Source organism: Vombatus ursinus, unplaced genomic scaffold (genome assembly GCF_900497805.2).
Source record: "Vombatus ursinus unplaced genomic scaffold, bare-nosed wombat genome assembly UNPS02015255.1, whole genome shotgun sequence".
Classification (NCBI taxonomy): Eukaryota; Metazoa; Chordata; class Mammalia; order Diprotodontia; family Vombatidae; genus Vombatus; species Vombatus ursinus.
Genome location: NW_020955033.1, coordinates 8,517,901 through 8,544,080, shown reverse-complemented (window position 1 = coordinate 8,544,080; position 26,180 = coordinate 8,517,901). Strand labels below are relative to the sequence as shown.

At 39.9% G+C, this 26,180-nt stretch overlaps 1 protein-coding gene across 4 annotated transcripts in view; it reads left to right on the top strand.

Annotated features, from left to right (window-relative positions):
• LOC114031900 (DNA repair-scaffolding protein-like) overlaps positions 1–26,180 on the top strand; it is a 556,996-nt gene that overhangs the window by 502,756 nt on the left and 28,060 nt on the right. For 2 of the 4 annotated variants that reach the window (XM_027847097.1, XM_027847096.1), the window contains exons 15-17: positions 1,630–1,716; positions 8,324–8,525; positions 9,522–9,674. In XM_027847097.1, coding sequence (XP_027702898.1) covers positions 1,630–1,716; positions 8,324–8,525; positions 9,522–9,674 — 442 coding nt within the window. The remainder of the gene's footprint in view (positions 1–1,629; positions 1,717–8,323; positions 8,526–9,521; positions 9,675–26,180) is intronic. The other 2 variants (XM_027847098.1, XM_027847099.1) reach the window with 2 other exon arrangements.

The following is a 26,180-nucleotide window of genomic DNA, read 5'->3' as shown; positions in this document are numbered from 1 at the left end:
GCATGTAATACATTCAAATTGTTCTAAAAAGTGTTCTAGGTCAAATGGCAGTGACTATGCAATTATTCATCCTGAATTCGCCATTAGCAATGTAAGTAAGATGCTATATGCAAAAAGGGCATGTGGCAATAATGGCGTGATCAGCGTTTATACTTGCCCTCCTGTACCAGGTTTCTTTTTGTCCTCCCACTCTGTCCCCTTGGGCTCCAGCTGAAGCTAACAGAGTAAAGAAGGTCCATGTCACTTGTTGGCCCTGGGGTCAGCTTTGGATTATCTTTTCCTGTAGAGGAAGAGTTAATGAAGATAACAAAATGAAATGAAATCTGGTCAACTAGGTGAAAGGCAATCCAGAGAGCCACATCAGAGATTTCTGCCTCTACCTTCTCTCTTAAGTTTTCTTGCCAAGAAAAATGGGGCCACAGCCCAGCAACTAGATGGCTGGGTGGCGCAGCCTAACAGTAGGGTATGGCTACCAATGGGTGTGAATAAATAGGAGTTGATAATACTTTGATTACAACTGCAATTAATCAAAACCCACCTAACCAGAAACCTCAATTAGAAAAAAAAGTTTCCCTTCTCCCCACTTCTTCAAGAAAGATATAAACTAAAAGATCTTTGAGGTCAAACCTCATTTCTGATTCTATTCAAGGAATTAGAATTAGGTATATATTTAAATAAGCAATCACAGTGATAATGTACTTTAGGTATGATTAAACCATGTCCCTGAAGATCCCAGTACATTGAAGAAAAATTTACTTTGTATTCGTTTCACTCTAATTAGTAAGAACAAAATGGAAAACTTTATCTTATAAATATTTTCAACAGTAAGTGTAAAATTTTTTAAAATGCCTTTCTAGTTATTTAACAAAAAATTGCCCCCCATCCTCTTAGTGTTCTAGTTTGTTGAATTTTTACTGCAATATACGTGTCATTTTACACAGAAGATATTTTATCTTGTTCCTTGTGACCATAGTTAGAAGATAAGAAGAGGAAAAAATAAAGAAGACAGAGTAACAATCAGAAATAATACAGTGTCTGCTCAAAAAATAACTGAGTCCTCAAAACTCTAAAAGAGTGTTTGGGTTTTCTTTAGCCCTCTTAGAAAATTGATTAATTATCAATTGCCCTTTTCTGCTTCTCAAAATTTCTTCTCAAAATCTCCCATTTTCTAATTTCTTCTTTCTCAAACATAGAAAGTTATTTCTATTGCTAAAGCCTATCTTTCAGCCTGTATCCTTGATCTCATCTCTTCCCATTGCCCTCAGGGCCTTGCTTCTGAAATTATCTATTCTCTATCATTCATCTTCAATCTCTCACTCTCTCCCTACTGGTTTCTTCTCATCTTCCTGCAAACATGCTAAAAATCACATAACTCCATAGTTGGAAGGAACCCCAGGGGCCTTCAGGCCTAACAAGTACGTGACTGAGGACCCTCTACAACATCCTCAGTTAATGGTCATCCAACTTTTCCATGAAGAGCTCTATAATTGAAGCTCTCAGGAGTTTTCCAGTTATTAAAACAAAACAAAACAAAACCCTATCCCATCTAGCTCCCCTCTTATATTTCTCCTCCTTTTTCTTACTGGACTTTTTGAAAAAGTTATCTATACCTCATAACTCTATTCCCAGAGTCTCCATACTGTGCCACATTCACTCCAGGCATCTTCTCTATCCCAGTGGAACCTTGGACTTGACCCAGGACGTGGGTCTCTGATGGTAAGCCTTCACTTTATCTTGCCTGGAAAAAGACCTCCACACCCCTTTCCTGTCTTCTCCACGCCGTGCTACTAAGCATCTCCTTCAAACCCCAATTTCCAGCTCCCCTTCCCACATAGAATGTAAGCTTATTGAGGTCAGAGACCATCTAGCTTGGTTACATTTGTGGCCCTGCTACTTTAACACAGGGTATGGTACCTAGTAAGCACTTAGTAAATGCTCTATCTACTACTTCACCAGTCACTCTTTCCTTAACCCTTTGCCAGCTGGTTACTATTCCCAGCACTCCTCGACTGAAACTAATTTCTCAAAAGTCACCTCCAAATCCCCAAATCCAATGGCCTTTGTTCAATTCTATACTCCTTGATTCAATTCAATAAATATTTAAGAGCTTTTTCCTTATAAAACTTTATGCTAGAAGCTTTGGCTCACAAAGACAAAAACTAAGTAGTTCCTGCTCTGACAGATTTTACATTCTGTGGTAGGTCAGGGTAGAGGAATGAGTAGAGCATAAACATAAATGGGGCAGGCTTTGCAGGGGAAGTAATACTGGGCTGAAGGAAGACTAGGATTCCTAGGGGTAGAGATGAGGAGGAAATGAATTCCAGGTAAGGGAGATGGCCTGTGGAAATGCCCATGGGCAAGACCTAGAGTGTCAAGTTCAGTGAATAGCTGGTAGTCCGGTTTGGCTGGAATGCATAGTTCATGAAGGGAAATAGTATGAAAATAAGGGTGGAAGGGTCAGTAGGATCCAGACTGCAAAGGGTCTTCAGTGCCAGGCTGAGGAATTTCTATTTTATCCTAAAGACAAGGAGGAGCCACTGACAATTTTTGAGCATGAGTGAAATGATCAAATATCTGTATACCTTGGGGAAACTATTTTAGCAGATTTATGGATGTTCAATTAGAGTATCTCTGTGCCAATAACTCTCAAATCTACATATCCAGTGCTCTTATCTCTCCTGAGCCCCGATTCTTCATCTCTTACTGCCTCTTGGACATCTCCCCCTGATGTCCTATGTGCATTTCAAACTCAAAATGTCCAAAACTAAAGTCATTATCTTTCCCTATAAACCCCTTGTTCTTCTTGACTTCCCTGTTTCTGTCAAGTAGTCCACTATTCTTCCAGTTAACAGCCTAGGAGTTATCCTCAGCTCTTCGTCTTTACTTCCCATATCCATTCAGTTACCAAGTCTCATCAAGTTCACTTCCTTAACCTTTCTTCCATCTATCTTATTTCTACTCACACCAAAACCAACTATTCCAGGCCTTATCACCTCTCACATGGACTGTTGCAATATCCTCTTTAAAAAATAAAAATAAGAGTTTTTATTGGTGTCTTCTGCTTCTTACATCATCATAATTATCCCAAGTATCTCTTCCTTTTCCCTTCCCCAGGAAGCTATTCCATATAACAAATAGTATTTTTTAGAGGAGGAAAAAAAAATCAGCACAACTGATTGATAGATTGAAAAGGTCCATGGGGCAGCTAGGTAGTGAAGTGGATAGAGCACCGGCCCTGAAGTTAGGAGGACCTGAGTTCAAATCTGGCCTCAGACTAAACACTTGACACTTACTAGCTGTGTGACCCTGGGCAAGTCACTTAACCCCAATTGCCTAAAAATTAAAAAAAAAGAAAAAGTCCAAAAACATCCACAATATGTAATACCTCCTATCTCCACAGAACAGTGGGTTGGGGGGGGGCATCCTCTCATATTTCTTCATTTGAGTCCTGCTTGATCTTTATAATTTTGTTATATTAACTTTTTGGTGTGTGGTTGTTCTTAACATTTACATTATTGTAGTTGCTGTGTATATTGAGTTTTTTTTCTCCACTTACTTCACCCTGCATCAGTTAATGTAAATCTTTCCGTGCTTCTCTATATTCATCATTTCTTACAGCATAGTAATGTCTTGTTTCATTCACATACCACAAGTTTAGCCATTCCCTGGTCAATGGCCATGATTTTTGTTTCCAGTTCTATGTCTCTGGATTGGTTTGCCTTGCCTCCCATCCATCCTCTTCACAGCTACCAAACTGATGCAAGTGTGACCACCTCTTGGAGACCTGAGCAAGAGGCACCAGTAGCTCCCCAAGCTGCCTTTAGGATAAAATATTAACTCCTCTATTTGTCCTGTGAAATGCTTTAAAATCTGGCTCCAGCCTATCTTTCCAAACTTATTCTACATTATTCGCCCTCTGCACACCAGCCAAACTGGATTTCTTGCTGTTCCATGTATGCAGCATTTCACTCTATAGCTTTGCACAATGCGTCTCCCTTTTTGTTGTTCAGTTGTTTTCAGTCGTATCTGACTCTTTATTTAGGGTTTTCTGGGTAGACATCCTGGAGTGGTTTGCCATTTCCTTCTACAGCTCATTTTGCAGATGAGGAAACTGAGGCAAACAAGTTGACGTGATTTGCCCAGGGTCACCCAGCTAGTCAGTGTCTGAGGCCAGATTTGAACTTAAGGAGATGAGTCTTCCTGACTCTAGGCCTGGTGCTCTATCCACTGCACCATCATGCCTAGAAAGCATGAATCTTTACCTCTGCCTCTAAGACCCCTTAGCTCCCTTCAAGTCTCAGCTCAAGTGCAGCTTCTACCAAGAGGTGAATCTAGACAAGATCCCATTCGTATTATGAGAAGGTACTAATTACAGAAAACAAGTCAACAGAAGAAAAACAACACGAAGAGTCCAACAGTGGGTTTTTTGTAAAGGTTACAAGGGACCTTAACTGTGTTAGCCTTCGTACATTCAGCTTCTGGGTCTAAATCCAGAAGCTTTCCCGCTCTTTTTGTGGCTAAACCATACTGCTCATTCAGAACAGGAGTAAAAGCATTCTCAAGGTTATTGGAAGCATGGGCTGAGTCTATAAGTCCATTAAATGAAGGCCATTCACTCATTTCAAGAATAATTTCTTGTATTTTATTGTACTTTCTTGTCCTTCATTGATAAGGCACCGTTTTCATGGGTGTGTGTGTCAGGCCTTTTCTGCTACCCCAATTGTTAAAGTCCCCATCAAATCAATGCATATTTTATAGACATCCTGTATCTTATTATCTATGAAATATTTTGTTCCTCCTTAGTAGAATATGAAGTCCTCAAAGGGAAAGACTGTCTTTGTCTTTGCATCCCCTGTGCCTAATTTAGTGCCTGGCACATGATAAGTGCTTAATGAGTGCTTGTTGATTGCCAGGTTGGAGGGGAGAGATTAGAAGGAGGAAGAACAGTTAATGGGCTCTTATAGTAGTCGAGGTTAGAGGTGATGAGTACCCCAATTAAAGTAGTAGCCATGTGACTGGAAAGAAGGAACAGATATGAAAGCTATCAGGAGGCCGAACTGACAAAACCTTAGAACAGATTGAATTAGTGGGACACAGAAGGGAGAATATTCCAAGATGACTCAATCAATATTTATTAAACACCTACTAAGTACCAGGCACTGTGCTCAGGTTATATGGCCTAGGAGATTTGAAGGAGGGTCAGGAATAGTAGGAATGTTAAGTTTTATATTGGAATGTTGATTTTGAGATGCCTATGCAGCGTCCAGGTAGAAGCGTCCAACAGGTAGTGGACAATGAGGTATTGGAGTTCAGAAAAGAGATTAGGGCTGGATAGAGAAAGAGAAATTCAGTAGTCCTCTGTGTCAACATGATGCTTTAATTCACAGGAGTAGATGCCGTCATCACCCAGGAAAAGAATGTAGAGTGGGAAGAGAATGGGGCACAGGACAGACCCTTTGTGAAAATGGGAAACCCAGCAAAGCACACTAAGAAGGAGTGGTCATATTTGTAAAATGGAGAACCAGAAAGGAAAAATGTTGTGGAGACTGGTAGAGTAGGAAGAGACTATCTAGGCCAAGTATCAAAAGCTTCAGAATCATCAAGGAGGAGGATGACTGAGAAAAGGCCATTAATGTTATCAACATTCATCATAAAGCAATCCATGATAACCATGGAGAAAACAGATGAGATGGAAACCAGACTGAAAAGGTGTAACAAAGTGAATGGATAATAAGAAAAAATGGATAATAAGAAGCAGCAAACACATACAATTCCTTCTAGGAATTTGGCAATGAAAAGGAAAGATAAAGGATGAGGAGATGTATGGTCAAGGACAAATTTTTTTAAGCAAAGCGTGTTTATAGACAACAGGGAAGGAACCAATAGATAGAGAGAAATTGAAGTTAAGAAAGAAAGATGGGACAAACTTCTGAAGGAGAAACAAGGGAAAAGTATTGAGGACCCAAGGAGAGATGTCAGCCTTAAGAAGGAGAAATGCCACTTCTTTCTCAGAAGAAAGGAGAAAAAAATGAGTGAAGATATAGAAGGTGCTCCTTAATCACTCTGCCTCATCTGATCCATTGTACACCTTGAATTTATAGATGCTTTCTCCTTGTTAGCTTCTAAGACCTTATACCATCCCAGTTCACCCACCTTTGATTGCTGTATCCTCTGCTAACTCTTCATCTTCCTCCCAACCACTTCAGATTGGGTTTTGACCCAAAGTTCTGACTGTGGTCCTTTTACTACAGAATTTCAATATAAGAAGGAACCTCAGAAACCATCTAGCCTATCCCTGAGCTGAATGAACAAAAATCCCTGGTATAACATTACTAACTATTGCTTGACAATTTCTAGCAAGGTGGAAACCCATTGCAGCTTTATATAGCTCTAATTGTTAGGGAAATTGTACATTTATCGATCTTAAAATTGTCTTTTTTGCACCTTCCACTCTTTGATCTTTGTTCTGTCCTGTGGTATCAAGCAGAAGCCTTTTCATTAAGATAGCCTTTCAAATAATTGAACACTGCTAGTATGCCCCAACCCCAACTCTTCTCCAAGATAAATATTCCCAGTTAGTAAGTCCCTATGAAATGATCTCAAGACCTTTCACCATCTTGATTGCCCTTCTCTGAATACTCCCCAGATTATCAGCATCCTTCCCAAAATATTACATCCAGAACTGGCTAGTCCTTATCTCTCTTAATGCACCTCCCCCACATCTGATCCTTGTGAACTTTACTTTTCTTTGAACCTAAGTGTAAAACATTAAATATATCCCTATCAAATTTCATCTTGTTAATTTGACCCAATATTCTGGCCTGTTAAAATCTTTTGCGCTCTTATCATCCTGTGTGTAGCATATCCTGCCTAGTTTGTATCATGTGCAAATTTTGAAGAATATACCATCTCTCCCATTATTGAGTTATTGATAAAGATACCAAACAGCACAAGGCCAGGAATAGGTCCCTCTTCTAAGTTGTTATTGACAGCTGTGGGTATGGGTATTTGACCAATCAGGCTGCAAGTCTGCTGGTGACGCTATCAAGCAAGTGGCCAGAAAGTAGAATTGAAGTGAGCCTGAGATAGTGGGCCGGGTGAGGCAAGGATTAGGAAGCAGGGCCTCAGGGCAGAAGTTTCGGAGATGAGAGGGTTAAAACCTCCAGGGCATGGTTGCTAGTACTGAGGAAAAGGTCCTTGGTGAGTCTGGTTAGAAGATGGCTGTGCTTGTTGATTGATTAACTGATTACCACTTAAATCAGGTAGTATAGAAAGGGGTCTGGGAAATGAGGTGCTAAGAAACAGAAGGTCTGAGTTCTGTGCCTTCATCTTCTAGTGATCTTAAACAAGTCATTTAATTCAACTGAGTCTTGGTTTTTCTGTTGTGTAATGGAAATGGTTCCTTCTCACCCCCATCCAAAGAGAATGTTTGAGGTCAGGGACTATTTTGGGTTTTTTGGTTTTGGCATCCCCAGGGTAGCACACTGGCTTACCCTTAGAAGGCATGTAATAAATATCTATTCAATAAATGAATGCTTGTTCCAAAGCAGTGACGTTGGTATAGGTGTCATAATGTTAAGTCTACATTTATCCTTTTTTCTTTAATTAAACAGGCATTCAAATACAAGTATGAGAATCATGGCTTTTAGAGCAGAGAGGAACCTTAGAAATCATCTACCAGGGTGGGGAGCCTGCAGCCTTGAGGCCACACATGGCCTTCTAGGTCCCTGAGTACAGCCTTTTGCCTGAGTCTAAGTTTCACAGAACAAATCTTTTTATTGAGGGGATTTGTTCTGTGAAGTTTGAATTTAGTCAAAGGGCTGCACTTAAGGACCTAGAGGGCCACATGTGGCCTCGAGGCCCACAGGTTCCCTACCCCTGACTAGGCCATTGCCTTATTTGAAACATAAGAAAACTGAGGAACAAAGAAGTTAAATGATTTGGCCAAGACTATATAGCGATTATTTTAGCTGTTTAAGAGTTTGTTAAAGGCTTTGCATATTCACATAAATGGAAAAAAGATTGGTGTGATAATAGATTTCACAATGTACAGAATTCATCAGATGTCTATCAGCAAATCAGTATTAATATGGGCTTTCAGCCATGGGATCATCACCCTCTCTTGGGTCTCTGCTGCCCAAGGTGGCAGTTAGTTATTTGTGACCTCCTATCAAAGGACTAGATGTTTTAAAAATATTTGGCAAAATGGGATTCTCCTTTCTCTGGTAGTAATAATAGTAGTAGTCTTATATCACTATATTTTATCCTGAATGCAAGTATAGCTTTTAAGCTAAAAAGGTTTTGCTCTGTTTTGAATTCATAGTTAAAAAGTAATCTTCCTGTGGACCAAAGGGAAATTTGGCTGATAGTGACCGATGCCACACTGCAGCTGGAAAATGCCAGCCTCCCAAAGACTGTGCCAGTGTGTGTGACATCATCATGTGTAATCACCCCTGAAGTCATGGAAGCCCTCACAGATGCGACATCACATTCCATCTTCTTCAAAGATGTTCTACAAGAAAATGGTAATGTTAATGGTTTGGGCTCAGAGATGGGCAGACTACAGTCAAGAAGTGATACTATATGCCCTCCAGATATTTCTAGGTCCCAGATATAGAGGTGTTAAGTCTCTAGTTTAAAATAATGGAGACTGTTGTCATAATAGCCATACTCTATGAGCTCTTTGAGATAGTGGTGACTTATGGAATGGTTCACTTAGAGTGAGGGAGCATTACTTCTCGGCACACATGTCCGCTCCCCTTATCAGGCATGAACACTTACTTATTCAGCATCTAAACAAACTAGCCAGGCTATGGCCTAACTTTTTTTTTTTTTTATGTTATCCGCTGTAGTTTTGGCTTGCTCTTAGGATTGCATTCTGCTCCTACTGCTAAGATGAGTTCACAATCTAGCCTTTGGAAGTTCTTAGTGCCACCAAGGGTTCACACTTAGAGCAGGCTGAGAAGCCTGTTACACAGTCTCAGGGACTACTTCCTTGTGCCTGCTGAAGTCACAGCCAAAGGCCTTGGAAGAAGCAACACACCCTCCTTTAGTCTTTGTCCAAGTTGTGTGAAAGATGCCAATTAGATACTTAGATAGTTGGGCTGCTTTTGACCACCTTGACATGGAGATCTAGACTACCAGAAGTTGTTTGTCAGAGAACACTTTTGAAAACAAGTAGAGTTTAAGGAATTGTAAATGTGTAAGCTTGAATCGATCAGCCTATTTTTCCAGGGATCAAGCTAAAATCCTAGCTGAATTGTGTTTGGATCCAGTGTTTGCATGGTTTTTGGTGTTTTTTTTTTTTCAACCTAGTATAAATGTACTTGTTGAGAGGCCTTGGGGCTTACACATAACACAATGCACATTTCATTGAAGACAATCTGTTGACATAAACCTGACACATGACTGAGCTTTTTCTTATGGCTCTAAGTAATTGGCAAAGGGAATTGTCTTCATTGGCATGAACAATTAACTTTTTTCTTCATTGCTATAATAATCTTCAATGTTTCTGTTGGCAGGTAGACTTATTTGTGTTGAACGAACTGTCCTCATGCTTCAAAAGCCCTTTTTGTACACGGCTGCTAGTGCTGACACCTCTGAACTGACTAGCCCAGTTATGCTAGATGAATTAGATTCTACCACTCAAGTGAACTCCATTTGTAGTGTACAAGGTTGGTAGCCATCTTAATAGAAAATATTATTTTGTACATTTAAAGGTCTTGTCTTATGAATCATTTACTTTGTGTGCCAATCAATCTTGACTTCCGAAGGGTTGAAGTCTTTTGTATTACTGATTGTCATGGTTTACCTCTAAGCCTCAGTTTTTTCTATTACTTCCCTGTGAAGTTATGGTAAAAATAAATAAATATTTATAATAAAAGATTACCCACAGGTATTAAAATTAGCAGAAATAACAAGCACTAATTTTGAATCAAGTCGGCTAGAGTTTAAACCTTTGGGGTTGAAGTCCTCAGCATAAAAATGGCCCCCCCAATCCTATTTGTTGATTTTGGAAGGGAGTGTTATGACCTTCCTTCCTGTCCCCAGCTGACAAGGTGGCCCCTTTCACCTGTTTATCCTCCTCTTCACTTGGAATATGATTCATTTATTACAACTACTATTTGTTCTTGAGCCAACGAGGTCTTAAGTATTGTACATCGTATTTTTTTAAATCTAACTTTCCTAAAGAATAATAATGATGAGGCCAAATTCTTCCTGCTATTATGACTGAACAATACTGGGAAGAATATTGATGCATCTTTGGAATTGAGAGAGTAGAGAAGAATGGATCTCCTTCCCACAAGGAAATGAGACTCTAAGCCTGAGATTGGTGTTATTTTGCTGGTATTGGTGCTGGTATTTCATGTGATGTACCCCCAAATGCCAACCATTGGGTCACAAGTATTGTCCACTTTCTGCTTATACATGTGGAAGATTAAGTATGTGAGCATTAAACATCCCCATTCTAAAATAAAATGAAACAAAACAAAACGAAACCCAAAACAACCTAGGAAAATTGCCTTGCCTCAATGTAAATTTTGCTAGTGGAAACAGAAATGTAGTCATATCAAGGTCTGGTGATGGCTAAAGCAAAGAGTGGAATTTTTTTAATTGGAGAAACAGAATTTTTATCTGAGGCATCATCTTTTTCTTTTTTTCTTTTTGAACCTTGGATTCATTTATGTCAAATTTGCTTTATGTTTAATAGATACAACTAAGCCAATAAGAAAGGTAATTTTCATAGGAAATTTTCAAAGATTTCAAACATGAAATCTGAAGGTTAATGAACAAGACAGGAGACACTCAGGGTATACTAAAACAATAGTAATAGAAAATTATTTGTAGACAATGACAAGTTAAAGTAAAATTAAGAAAAGGACAGGAACTAAGAAAAGAGATATTCATCTATGTAATGCAGATCTTAATTATAAGAGCTTACTTACATTACGTTGTCAGCTATTTGCTTCTATGACCATCCTCAAAGAATGGTACCATTTTTTTTTTCTTTTTGGTGAGGCAGTCGGGGTTAAGTGACTTGCCCAGGGTCACATAGCTAGTAAGTGTCAAGTGTCTGTGGCTAGATTTGAACTCAGGTCCTCCTGACTCCCAGGCCAGAGCTCTATCCACTGTACCACCTAGCTGTTGCAGTACCATCTTTTAAAAAAAAAATAACACATTCTTAATTTTTAAACACTGGATTCTTTTCATTTCCTTCCCTCCAAAAAAAAAAAAGTACTAGGATGTCCATTATCACCACCGTTGTTCAATATTGTACTGGAAACATTCGCTTTAGCAATAAGAGAGGAAAAAGAAATTGAAGGTATTAGAACAAGCAAAGAAGAAACAAAGCTATCACTCTTTGCAGATGACATGATGATATACTTAGAGAATCCTAGAGAATCAAGTAAAAAATTACTTGAAATAATAAACAGCTTTAGCAAAGTTGCAGGCTATAAAATAAACCAACATAAATCATCAGCATTTCTATATATTACCAACAAAGCCCAACAGCAAGAGATAGAAAGAGAAATTCCATTTACACTTACCGTAAAAAAAAAACAAAACAACTTACCGTAAACATTATAAAATATTTAGGAGTCTACCTTCCAAAACAAATCCAGGAACTATATGAACACAATTACAAAACACTTTTCGCACAAATAAAGTCAGATCTAAATAATTGGAAAAACATCAGTTGCTCATGGGTAGGCTGAGCTAATATAATAAAAATGACAATTCTACCTAGGCTAATTTACTTATTCAGTGCCATACCAATCAAACTACCAAAAAATTATTTTATGGAGTTAGAAAAAGATTCATTTAGAAGAGCAGAAAGTCCAGAATATCAAGGGAACTAATGAAAAGAAATGCAGGGGAAGGTGACCTAGCCATTCCAGATCTTAAATTGTATTATAAAGCAGCAATCATCAAAACAAAATGTGCTCACTTTCCCTGAATTCCTGCATTTCATTTAACATTCATTCACCTAACAAGTATTTCTTCAACATTTAATGTATGTGCAACATTGTACAAGGTATTTCTGTATCTGTTCTTCATCTTGATCTATTAACTGATTGATTGGAAAAATACTTGTAAGTCAAATGCTACATGTATAATATTGGGTAAGGTACTAGAGAGATACAAAAGAAATTTGACTCAATAATTCTGTCCTAGGGATGGTCAAATTGAGTCAATGGGGTATACCCACATGAAATGGTTAAGATCAATATATTTTCAGTTCTTGGGATCATAGAACAGGGACACCAGTGACAGCTATAGCAATCAAATCTAATTTTTCTGATTATGAAGCTTTTTTGGGGGGGGGGGTGAGGCAGTCGGGGTTAAGTGACTGGCCCAGGGTCACACAGCTAGTAAGTGTCAAGTGTCTGAGACCGGATTTGAACTCAGGTCCTCCTGACTCCAGGGCCGTGAAGTTCTTTATGCTTTTATGCTTTTTATCATCCATTTATATTGTGGTGAAAAGATATCATTGTTATGTTTACATAGTTTTGTGTTCATTTTTTAAGAGGTGTAGCCGCTAGGTAGGGCTGCCAAAGATCATAAAGGGAGTACGACCAGAGACATCTGTTTAACTGTTTCATGTGGTACCTAACACAGTGCCCTACCAAAATAGAATTGTAATAAATATGCTTCTTTTAATAATTACTGACTTCTCTCCTTTGACATTGCCACCACTGGGGTGCAGGCCCTGATCACCTCACACCTTGATTACTGCAATGGCCTGCTGGTGGTTCTGCTGTCTCAAGTCTCTCCCCACTCTAATCTATCCTCCATTCAGTCCCTAAAGTGATTTTCTTAAAATGCAGGCCTGATCATGTTATCTCCTAATCAGTGAACTCCAGTGGCTTCCTGTTGCCTCCAGGAGCAAAACCGAAATGCTCTGTTCGTTGGGCATTCAAGACCCTTCCTAGCCTAGCCCCCTTACCCCCTTCCAGTCTTCTTACACCTCCCTCCCTAACATGTACTCTTCAGTCTAAGGACTGAATTTAATCTAAGGCTGCCTGGGTGTTCCATGCAAAAGACCCTTCATCTCTTGGCTCTGGGCGTTTCTCTGGCTGTCCCCTACGCTTGGAATGCTCTCCCTCCTCCACTCTGACTACTGACCTCCCTGGTTTCCTTCAAGTCCCGACCAAGTCCTACCTCCTACAAGAAACTCTCCCCAACCTCTCTTAATTCCAGTGCCTTCCCTGCCTTAGTAATTTTCTATTTATCCTGTTTATAGCATGCTTTTGTACATATTTGTTTGCATGTGCCCCCCCATTAGATTGTAAGCTTCTTGAGGGCAGGGACTGTCTTTTGACTTAGCACAGGGCCTGGCACTTAGTAAGTTATTAATAAATGTTTATTGAATTGAATTTTAATTGTACCTATCATATAAATAAATCTCCATACACAATAGTCCCACACAATATATTCTCAAAAGCCAAAAGAGTAATGCTCTGTTGTATCTAAATGGTACCCTCAAAGAATCTCAACATGTACACTTCCTTTATGAAACTTTTTCTGACCTCCTCCCCATCCCCCAACTAGAAATGATCCTTCCCTCCCCAAATCTCTCATGCCTCTCTGTTCGGCTTTTTTCACAATTTGGCCTGTACTGTAGTTATTTGTGTACATATCTTATACCCCACTAGGCTGTAGGCCCTTTGGAGGTAGCAGCTGTCATTTTCCATCTCTGTGTCCTCAGGACTTTGTGTCTTAACTCAGAGACATACTGATTATGTGACCCATATGTGACCAAATCCTTCATCAGTGCTCTGAGAGGTTGTCTGAGACTAAGTTGCAGATAAGATGCCGACCTACATTGGTAGAAGGATTTCTTCATCCAGGAATCCTTTATGCTAATGAAGTCACAGGTCCAATGCCTGTCCCCAGGACTTAGTGAACTCCCTTGCACAAAGTAGGCACTAAGCAAATACTGAACTGAATTTCAAATTCTACTTTCTTCATCCCCCTAACCCCGAGGATGGTTAGCATCACTCACCATGAGTGTTGACAAATGGTAGAGACTTTTGAAGGGACTTTATTATGGGTGAAAAAAAAATGAACTTCAGATTCTAAAAGGAGTATTTTTTACTGTACAATGAAAATGCCCTTTGGGTACTGAGATAGTGCCAGTGGTTTGTTATTTTTGGCAAGACTTAGTTTAATGCATTATTAAGTCCTCTTTCCACTTGAGCTATGTTCTCTACATTCTGAAGCAATAGATAGCTCATTCTTTAAGCAAATGACAAGGGGGAGAGTCTAACCTCAGCCTGACTGTGCCCCTTGTAGCCTGATGACCCACAGCACCATAATTTAAGTCTGGAGGAACCTATAGACAGAGGATTACATGGATCCTTTACACACACACACACACACACACACACACACACGCACACGTAACTCCGCATGGTGGAAAATACTGAGCTTGCTTGCAAATATTTGTGGCTGTTACTAAATATTACTACTTCCCTTGATGTGCAAGACACCTTGGGGGTTAAAGCTGTTGCCGTTAATTTCAGATTTTATATGTTCTTCAATAAAGAATAACTAAATCCTCCCATCTGTGCTCAAGGGACCAAACTCACAGGCAACCATCTTCAGAGACCAAGGGAGGATTCACTTACCATTGTTTGTTGTTGTTGTTCAGTCGTTTTTGGTTCTGTCTGACTCTTCGTGACCCCATTTGGGATTTTCTTGATGAAGGTACTAGAGTGATTTTCCATTTCCTTCTCTAGCTCATTTGACAGATGAGGAAACTGAGGCAAACAGGGTTAAGGAACTTGCCCAGGGTCACAGCGAGTAAGTGTCTGAGGCCGGATTTGAACTCATGAAGATGAGTCTTCCTGATTCCAAGCCCAGTGCTCTCTCCACTGTGCCACCTCGCTGCCCCTTACTAGCCATATTGACCCCCTTTTTTCTTTTAAACCTGTTAGCTACTTTAGACTATTGTGTGAGACTGATAACTGAGACTGTTATCCTCTTCCAAATAAGAGGGTCTGTCTTTACGGTGTGATGTGGAAAAGTATAAATTTTCAAAGACCCTTCCTACTTGTTGACGAGGCCCATGTGGACTCTTTACAAATTAAAGCAAGTAAGATAGGAAATAATAGGGGTAGGAAGGTGTCAGTGCTTTCCCCACCCTCTTCCAAACTTTCCTGTTTCTGTAAGGTCGTCACCATCAGTGTCATCTTTAACTCCTCAGAACCACACATCCAGTAAGTTGACGAATCTTGTCTTTTTTTTTTTTTCTTGCTTTTTTTTTGGTGAAGCAGTTGGGGTTAAGTGACTTGCCCAGGGTCACACAGCTAGTAAGTGTCAAGTGTCTGAGGCCAGATCTGAACTCATGTCCTTCTGACTCCAAGGCCAGAGCTCTGTCCACTGCACTAAATCTTGTCATTTCTACCACCACCTCTCTCCCATCTGTCTTCTTTTCTTTACTCACGCAGATGTTGTTCAATCGTTTCAGTCTTGTCTGACTCTTCATGACCCCATTTGGAGATTTCTTGGCAGGGATACTGGAGTGATTTGTCATTTCCTTCTCCAGTTCATTTTACAGATGAGGAAACTGAGGCAGAGTTAAGTGACTTGCCCAGAGTCACACAGCTAGTATCTGAGGTCAGATTTGAACTCAGATCTTCCTGTCGCCAAGCCAGGTATTCTATCCACTACACACCTACCTGCCCCAGGCACACAGGTCCCACCTTATTATGTCAGGCTCTCAACCACTTTTCACCTCAACTTTTCAATAGCCTCCTAAAATTGGTCTCCCTGCCTCATTTCTCTCCTCTTCAATCTATCCTCCACATCTTCTACATAGCTACCAATATCATTTGCCTAAAAAATGACCATGTTACTCCCCTACTTAATAAACCTCTGATAAAACTTTTCTGTTTGTACTTTAAAGCTCTTTACAACTTAGCCCCAACTCACCTTTCTCATTACACATTATGACTCTTCTGCACTCTTTGGTCCAGCCAAATGGGCCTTCTTTATGTTCCTTATACACAACATTCCATATTCTGCCCCAGTCCTTCTACCCTGGCTCTCCCCCATGCCTCAAATGCACTCCCACCTTACCTCTACTTCTTAGAATCCCAAGTTTCCTTCAAGTTTTATCTCAAGTACAACCTTCTACTACAGGAGGCCTTTTCTCATTCCCCAAATCTCTTGTGCCTTACCTGCCTCCACCAAAACATCTGTTTTGTATTTATGTATCTCTTCCCCCCACCTCCAATAGAATGTAAGCTCCTAGAGACCAGGAATTGTTTCCCTTTTGTTTTTGTCTTATGTCCTCTGTGCCTGGCATGTAATGGGTGCCTAATAAGTGAGAGTTGATAGTCTATAGTCCTTGTGAAGGGATCCTAGGATTTTGAGCTGGAAGAGACACTAGAAATCACCTAGTTCTCCTTAAACAAAGACCAAGAGGGTTGAAGTCATTTACTCAAGGTCATACAGATGTGTAAGTGAACCCAAGTTTTCTGACTCTGGCTCAACGCCCTGCTATTGCCTCATCTAGACAGAGCCAATGGGCTATTGTTCAATTATTATATTAATCAATAAATAAATAAACATTTATTGAGCACCTTCTGTGTGCCAGGTAAGTGCTAGGGATACAGAAAGAGGCTAAACACAGTCCCTGCCCTCAAGGAAGTGAAAAGTTATTTCTTCTGTTGTCCTGTATCCCCTGAGTGATGTAGACTCCTGTTTGTGGCTGAATTAGTTCTATTTAGTCTCTCTTTTTTTTCTTTTCTTTTCTCATTCTGCTTGTTAAATACACTGTAAGGAAAAGATTTTCTTTGGCTGTTGTTCTTAATGTTGATTTTTTTTCTTGATCTCTTTAATTGAGGCTGCTTAAAGATTATCACTGGCCCTTCCTTCATGAGTTATATTTATTGTACTGATAATGGAAGAGATGAGCCCCTGCCCCAGGAGTGCTGTATGTATTGTTTATTTTAGTTCCACAGGGAAACGGGATTAAAGTGCACTCACAGTTTGTGATTAAAAATTATGGGGCTTGGATTGCAATACTTTAACAAAGATGCCCTGAGAACAAAGCTTCTTCAAACAGAGTTAGACCAGGCTTGCAAGCTTTGGAGAACATTTTGTTGTTTGCAAGGGCTGAAGAGGGAAAGAAAGTGAGTGGCACTGTCTCTGGTTCGGGCCTGGCTAGGAGGAGAGCTGGGTGTTTGGGGCTAAAGCAGAAAATACTACTTGGATAGGCTGTGGCGATCCATGTGCAGCTTTGACCGTCACTGAGCTAGTTACCATCCTGAGAAGGGCAAAAGTGACCTCTGCAGTAGGTCTACCATAGCCTACCTTGCTTGGTGAGAAGGAAAGGAAGGAGTGTGTGCTCTACCATAGTGTAATAATACCTTGTGCCAACTCTCTGATTTCTAGCTCTGATGATGGTAATAATAAGTAGCAGCTAGGTGGTGCAGTGGATAGAGCTCGAGGCCTGGAGTCAGGAAGACTCATCTTCCTCAGTTCAAATCTGGCCTCAGATACTTACTAGCTGTGTGACCCTGGGCAAGTCACTTAACCCTGTTTGCCTCAGTTTCCTTAAAATGAGCTAGAGAAGGAAATGGCAAACTACTCCAGTATCTCTGCCAAGAAATCCCCAAATGGGGTCACGAAGAGTCAGACGCAACTAAACAACAACAAAAAAATAATTTCTGATAATAAAATGTCATTGGAATCCTTCCTTATTGTTAATAGACATGTTACCAGCCTCAATTTCCACATCTACAAAATAAGCATTATAATAGCACCCACTTCCCAGAGTCTAGTATGAGGTTCAAATGAGGTAACACATGTAAAGAGTTTTGTACACCTTGAAGCACTATGTAAATGCTAGTTATTTTATTACTATGGTTTGAAATCTTCAAGAGTATTGGCTAGTACATTGGCTACACCTTGCTTTTTGCTGTGAGCTCATGAAAATTTGTATGTAAATAATTTGGACCTTCCGAGGATTTGGTGATTTAACTGGTGGGAGTGCTCTCTTCACCCTTTGCCATCCCTTCTCACCTTCTCATCCTGGGGGATTCTTTCCTTTCATTAATCCTCCATAAAAGATTCTTCCTCTTGCTCTTTTAATGTGCTTGAGGTACTCGTATTCATTTGTTATCTCTCGTTTTTGTTATGTGACTGGCTCACCCTTTCTCGTCAAATTTCTCCTCAGTAAGGTTTTCTATTCTGTTTCTCACTTACAGCATTGTTAGTGTGCTTCAGGCTTCCCATTGATCTTTGGGTCACCTGTGAACTTGATGTTTCGGAGATCCTGGTGTTGCGTAATGTCCAGCCATGTAGCATCACTAGGAGAACGTTTGTGCTTAAAGGAGGGGAGGGGGTGGCATTTGTAGCAGCAAGTAGTTTGGGATCGTCAGAAGCACTTTTCAAACTTCCCAAAAATAATCCTCTTCACTAACCTACTACTCTGATGTACCAGTGTGGCTTGTAGGTGACCTCGGGGTCTTGAAAGTTATCTCAGTGAAACTCAGCCCTTGGTAGGCTCTGTCGCATGAAAAGACTTTGAGGAGGGACCCAGTGTGATGCATGTCCGTTTTGCAAGGACTGACCTAGCTGAATTTGAAGAGATTCGTCATCATGTTGGCTTCAGGGTCATGGATTTTTTAGCTGCAGCAATTCTTAAACACCACCTACTAACTTAGAGAGCAACTGAGATCTATTCTAATAGAGGGCCTATACACATCAAGTCATTTGCAGTTCTATGTAATCTCTTACCATTCAATTCTGGGCTTATACCAAAAAAAGTGTGTGTGTGTGTGTGTGTGTGTGTGTGTGTGTGTGTGTGTGTGTGCGTGCATGAGCCCACGCATATGTGTATGTACTAAATCAAAGACTACCTGTCCAAGCGATGATCAGAGTCTGGAGAAGTTGAATTTTTTATTCACTTTGTCATCCCTGTACAGATATAGACCCAATCTCTTTTGTATTGCTCTGTGTTTCACTAGGGTGACTTTATAGCTTTATTCCCCTCAGCAAAATGCAATCAAACTTTTATAAACTGAATCTAACTTTAAGTATAATAGAGAACCTTGCTGATTAAAGAAATACCATTGTGAATTTGCCTATTAATAGGATGATTTCTTCTTTTTTTTTGTATTAATATTGCTTTTTTTATCTTGAGTTTACTTAAGAATAAGGCACACCAGTAAATGCCCAAGGAAATACCTAAACAGTCAACTTTTGATAAATTGTAATGAAAAGATTCCCAGTGGTAAACCAGAGCTCTCAAATACTATGCAGGCATACCCACCTATCATAATCCTGTGCTGGCTATTCCTGTCCGCAATTCCTACCGGCGACATCTGAAGGTTGCCAATCATATCCTGGCATAGAAAAGGGATTAAGAAGAGGGGGACAAAAGACTCTGTGTGTGTGTGTGTGTGTAGAAAGAGCAATTTGGCATATGTGTAAATATATTCAACTCTAAGCAGTACGGTACGATGAGTATTGGCCACACCACAGTGCTCAGAGGAGGGCGAGATCAGTTAAGACTTCTTGAAGAAAACAGCGTTTAAACTGAACCTTAAAAAATGGATAGGAATTAGACAAATAGAGCTGACCAATTAATAAAAAGTTTGCAGACCATTCCAACTAGAAAATTGTTCCAATATAGGAGGCCTTTAAAAAACTTCTTTATTTAATTTGATTTTTACTTTTAGGTTTTGTCATCATTACAAAACCCTTTGCAACCATCTTGCTGGCCAGTAGAGCTAAGTCAATCAAATGTGCAAACACAGCTGTTATCACAAAGTGTACCTCTGCTCAGGCAAGACTACAGTGCTGCCAGATATCCTGATAAGAACCAGTCTAACTAGGGATTTAAAAAAGAAAAAAAAAACAGCCTCAGCTGCAAAATAGGAAACCAAGATTGGTCATGCCACCCACTCATGAACTCCCACATCCAATCAAGTTCCTTGGCCCAGTCACAGACTTCCATTGAGTACAAGGACTCTGAGCCTTCATCCTGCAATTACCATGCAGGGCCCTGCCAAGGTTAGCCCAGCTTTAACTCCTTCATGTTAACTGTGACATAGTAATTAATTAAATTTAAATTTCATTTCATTTATGTGCTAAGAAGAGCCATATTTCCTTTCTTCCATCCTTTCAGCTTCTTCCTCTTCCTTCTTTTTTCTTCCCTTCTTCTCTATCTCCCTGAGCCTCCAACACACCCACTTTCCATCTGAGCTCCTTATGGTCCTTTTCCACGGATGCCTAAGGAATCCCCTGAGGAATCCATGGAATGGACTTGCAGCTTTCTAGCAGTGACCTGAGGGTACTATAATGTGTTTCAGGTGGAAGGGACCTTAAACCCCTTCATTTTGCTAAGGAAACTAAAGCCCACAGAGGTCAAGTGATTTTCCCCCCACCAAAGGTACAGAAGCAGTATGAGGCATTGCTTGGCTATAGAAACTCACATCTTCTGTCTCCTGGACCATATTCCCTCCAATCCACCACACCACCAGCGTCTTGTCTCGGTGTCATGTGAATCACAGGACTGTACTAATTTTAGTGACTTGCTCAGTTTTGAACATTTACCCTGGGCTGGGTCAGAAAGATACTTGTGGAAGTCTAACTGTGAGTGATTCAAAGGCCCTTATGAAGATGGTACCTTTATGGAATCCCTGTGAGTAAAGTGTTGTAGTAAATACTAAAATTTGTGAATATACCCATCTTTTTTCCATATCAACTGGGGAGTTATTGATCTTAGGGTACCTAAAATTTAATTATTTTCTTTTTCTTTCTAAAATTGACTAAGTAGATTAGTATAGTAAAAATTTCACTAGACTTGGACCCAGTTGACTTGGGTTCAAATCCCAGTTCTGCTACTTATAGCTGTGTGACCCTGGGCTAGTCACTTAACCCTGTTTGCTTCAGTTTCCTCTTCTAGGAAATGAGCTAGAGAAGAAAATGGCAAACCAGTCTAGTATCTTTGCCAAGAAAACCTCAAATGGGGTCATGAAGACTCAGACATGACTGAAACAACATTGGGACAGCATACTCTTCTTGTATTGGCTTATCTCACCTCTAGCCTGATACCTTTTTTCTCCTTATTCTATAAAGAATAGGACTAGATTGAAATAGTATTTTATGTGCAAAGATGGAAAATGGAACAATAGCTACAGTTCTATAACACCTTTTAGAAGAGAAGGAAAATACTTTTATTTTTCTATAGCGCTAACTGTTGATCTCCAAATGAAAGCAATAAAAATGTTAAGTGCTTCATCCCTTCAATCAGGAAATGTAACAGGGTGCATGGGCAGGTAGGGGGCGCCATAGTGCACAGAGTGCTGGGCCTAGAGTCAGGAAGACTCGTGTTCCTGAGTTCAAATCTGGCCTCAGACACTTACTAGTTATATGACCGTGGGCAAGTCACTTAACCCTGTTTGCCTCAGTTTCCTCATCATTAAAATGAGCTGGAAAAGGAAATGGCAAACCATTCCAGTATCTTTGCCAAGAAAACCCCAAATGGGGTCATAAAGAGTCAGAAAACAACTGAACAATAATGAGGTACATAGGTGAACATAGAAAAGATTTAAAGACTTTTCAGAGAAACTTTGAAATTAAATATCTAAGTTCTACTACTGGTCAAATTGACTTAATCACATAGCCTGCAGCATGGTGTAGTAGAAGGTAGACATTTCATAAATTCCTGTTGAGTTGAATTGAATTGAAATAACCATCAGCCCAAGAATCAGAAATACTGGGTTTAAGTCATGACACTGACTAGCTGTGTGACCTTGGGCAAATAACTTGATGTCTCTGAATCCTTGTTTTCTTGTCTATAAAAGAGGATGATAATAATACTTGCCTAGCTGTTATGAGGAAGGTGCTTTGTCAACCTTAAAGGACTACAAAAATATGAAGAATGCTTATTACCATTTTTCTACTTTGGATTTATTCTTTAAGCTAGAACAAACCATTTAATCCAATTGATATTTTTAGGCACTACCAATCCTATGGTGGTCAATACTAGTATCTACCCTAACATATTGTGAACATTGATTACTGTTGGTAATGAAATTATTAGCACTAACTTCTTCCTTTTCATCATTATTTACAAGCATTTATAGTAATTTTTTTGTTTCGTAGTATTTTCATTTAACATTCCTCAAAAGACTTAGAACAACATTGGTTTTTTTCTGTCTTACATGTGAAGAAAATGAAACATTTTTTTTTTAATTCAGAAAATATCTGTTAAGTGCCTAACTGGGTACAGAGCTTTATGCTAGACACTGTGATATGATAAGGTGTGGTCTCTGACCTCTGGGAACTTATAGTATGGTAAGGAAAACAAGACACACAGCTCCTATAATTAGTGTGCCATGTAGTTAGTTATCTGTGTATTAAAGAAATTCCAAACAACCTACTATGTGAATTCCAAGGAGGAAGGTTGTTATTAACGGAGAGAATCAGGGAGGTTTCCTGAAGGAGGTCACATTTTTGTAGAACTTTAAGGGACAGGTAGGCATCTGGCAGGTAAAAACGAGAAAGGAGGGTTTTCTGGGCATTGGAGCAGCGCATGGAGCTTAAGTGACAAAAAGGGGAGATGCTTATTTGGAGGGCTTAGAGAAAAACAATATGAGATAAGGCTGAGAGGGAAGCCACCAGATTGTAGAGGGCCTTGAATGCCAGGCTAAGAAAATTGAACTTTACTTCATAAACAGCATTGAAACACTGGAGATCTTTGAGTTTCAGAGTGATGGGAACATATATAGGGAATATTACCAAATAGGGAAGGTTAGTCTTGTTAGAAAGCTATTATATGCATATTATATTTCAAGGAGGTGGAGAGACAGAGAGAATTTGGAACTGAAAATAAAAATTTTAAATTAAAAAAAGCCATTATGATAGTCCAACTTTAATGATGACCTAAATTATTTTAGTGGCTGTAGGACTATAGTAAAGGAGGAATATGAAAGAGATATTTCAGTGGTAGATTCAACAGTACTTGGTAACTGACTGGATATGAAAGATGAAGAAAAGGAATGAGTCCACCAAGATTTCAGACACTGGGAGACTAGGTGAATGGCAGTGCCCCTGAAAGAAATAGTGAAGTCAAAAGAAGAAGCAAGTGTTAGTAATAGTTGATTAGCAGGGTTTGGGATAAGCTTGTTTTGAGGTACTGGTGGGGCATTTAGATAGAAGGTCCTATAGCCAGTCATTCAGATGTATGGGGCCAATACTTAGAAGGCAGCATGGTTGGATTCAATTATCATCTCTATGCAAATGATTCCAAGATCTACATATCCATCCCTGGTCTTTCTGCTGAAATACAAGTCACACATCCTCAAGTGCCTCTTGTCCAATTCAAAGCGAATATCCTCCAGGCACCTCAAACTCAATATGTCTAAAACAGAACTAAAACCCTCCTATCTGCATTTCCCGATCACTTTTTTTTTTTTTTTTTTTTGCTTTTTGGTGAGGCGGCTGGGGTTAAGTGACTTGCCCAGGGTCACATAGCTTAGTAAGTGTTATGTGTCTGAGGCTGGATTTAAGCTCAGGTCCTTCTGACTCCAAGGCCAGAGCTCTATCTGCTGAGCCACTTTGCTGCCCCTTCCCTATCACTTTTAAGGGTACCACATCAACCCAGTCACCCAGACCTTCAACCTCAATGTCATATACTCATCTTCTTGCTCTCATTCACCTCAAATATCCCATCCATTGTCAAATCTTCTCATTTCTACCTTCACCACATCTCTAGCACATATTCCCTTCTCTCTATCCATACAGCTGTTGTTATTATTGCTCTTGGTCATTTGTTCTCAAAGAGGACTGCAAAAAAATATAACATTTATGTAGCACTTGCTATGTGCCAAAAGAGGAAGACGAAATTCATTAACTCTGAACTAAGAGTTACTCAGAGAGTAGCTACTCAGCCAAAAGTGAGGGGCTGCAGAATATCAGGGGTTTTGCCCTGGGCTCCCTTATCTTCTTGGTCTACATTCTTTCTTGGTGACTTGAACAGTCATGGGTTCAATTACCAATTACCTTGACCTTTTTAAAGTTAAGGACTTTCTAGTTCTCACTTTGACTGAGGCAACACCCATTCAGTGATTAAGGCTGGTTAAGGACAGCTACAAACCTAGTGAAGGCCCCTGTCACTTCTTGCCTGCCATACTACAACCAGCCTTCTAACTGATCTCGCAGCCTCTGATCTCTCCTCCAAATCATCTTCCACTCAATGCCTAAGATGATTTCTCTAAAGTGTAGGTCTAACCATGCCATTCTCCTCTGATCAAGGAGTTCCAGTTATGACCTCCAGAATCAGATATAAAGTCCTCTGTTTGACATTTAAAACTCTTCAAAACCTGACCCCTTCCCAACTTTTTATATTTTACTACCCTCCATGCATTGTATGATCTAGATTTTTTGTTGTGCCTGGAACCTATGTGCCTGGAATGCTGTGCCTCTCTCCTTCACTCTTATGCTTCCTTCAGGACTCAGCTCAGATCTCTCTTTCTGCAGGAGGCCTTTCCTGGTTTCTATAGTTACTAATGTCTTCCCTTTTCAACACTTTTCAACATGTGTGTACCAGCATATTTGTGCCATATCCCCCATTAAAAAGTATGCTTCTTGATGGCAGGGAGTGTTTTTTGCCTTTCTTTGTATCCTTAGTGTCTGGGCACATAGGAAGTGTTTAATAAATGCTCTCTGACCAACCATAGTGATGCCAGTGTTTAATAATAACATTTATATAGCACTTGCTATGTGCCAGGCATTGTGCTGAGCACTTTATTAGTTCATTTGATCCTCAAGAGAGCCCTTGGAGGTAGGTGCCATTATCATCCCCATTTTACAGATGAGGAAACTGAGACAAACAGAAGTTAAGTGACTTGCCCAGAATCATTCATCTCGTAAGTATCTGAAGCCAGATTTGAACTCAGGTCTTCTTAACTCCAGGGCCAGATGCTCGATCCACTGAACCACCTAACTGTTAGAAGTTGGAGCATTGCCCCAGTAATTGTGAATTATTAGACACTGCCTTCTGGCTACAGACTAACTGAACTTTATTATTAGCTGTTGTTGACTTCAGTCTGCCTTTCATCCTAGTGACTTAACCATTTGAAGTAGTTTTGCAAGTTTAATTTCATTAATTAGTGCCACTTTTCCAAAATCAGAGACTATTGTTCCTGTAACATCCTCCAGCTCTAATTAAATAATAATCATTTGTTCATGTGTGTACTGCACGAATTATTTTAATTGACAAGGCTGGATTCTTGCTCACAATCCTATTGTCTCCTCTCCAGATCAATTTCTTCCTCTTATTCGTTCTCCTCGGAGTAAGGCAGCTTGTCCACCACAGTCACTGAAAAAGATCCCACTTCTTTCTTTTTTCTAAAAAACTTGTACCACATTTTGCATTTTCCCTCCTCTTTTATTAATTTCAACACTTTCCAACCAAGGTAGCCTGTTTGTTTGGTTGCTTTTTTTTTTTTTTGTCATTGTATAAGTGACATCCAGAAACCTTCTAACCCATCCTTGTAACATTATTTTATGGGTCAAAGTTTTCAGCGTTTTGCCTGTATTAGGGACCTCACTGATTCATAATACCCAGTAGGGAAAGTATCTGATTTTACTAGTTGGTCTTAGAGTCATGGTCATACTCCTCCAGAAAGCAGGCAGGCTTTTACTCACTTGATTATGGCGTGACTAGTTTTTTTCCCATTTTGGTGAGAGAAGGGAATAGCAATGGACTTTGGGGTGAGGGCTATTTATCCACTTGTGGTGTCCACCTTGACCCAACTCTTTACCTGTAGCTCCAAGAAGCTGTAGCATGTGCAGTGGCTACACTCCAGTAAACCATCATGGCAGATGGGCTAAACCAGGTTGAGGGTAACCAACAGGCCTCAAACCTGTTGGCGAGTGAAAGCATGTGAAGACTTTCCCCAGAAGAATGGGTGGTTGAGAATAATTTGTTCCAACGGACATGAAGGTGGCTGAAGCAGGCACAGTGGAGTGAGTGCTTAGAGCTCGATCAGTCAAAGACACCAAGGTCATCCACTTCACATCAGGCCAAAACCAGTTGTCTTGATTTTTGTCCTGCTACTGGACTTCAATGATTCAAGAAGAAAGCATGAGGTTGACTTTGTGCAACTCTGCCTCACTTAAATCCAATTCACAGTCTAGTTAAGACATCACCC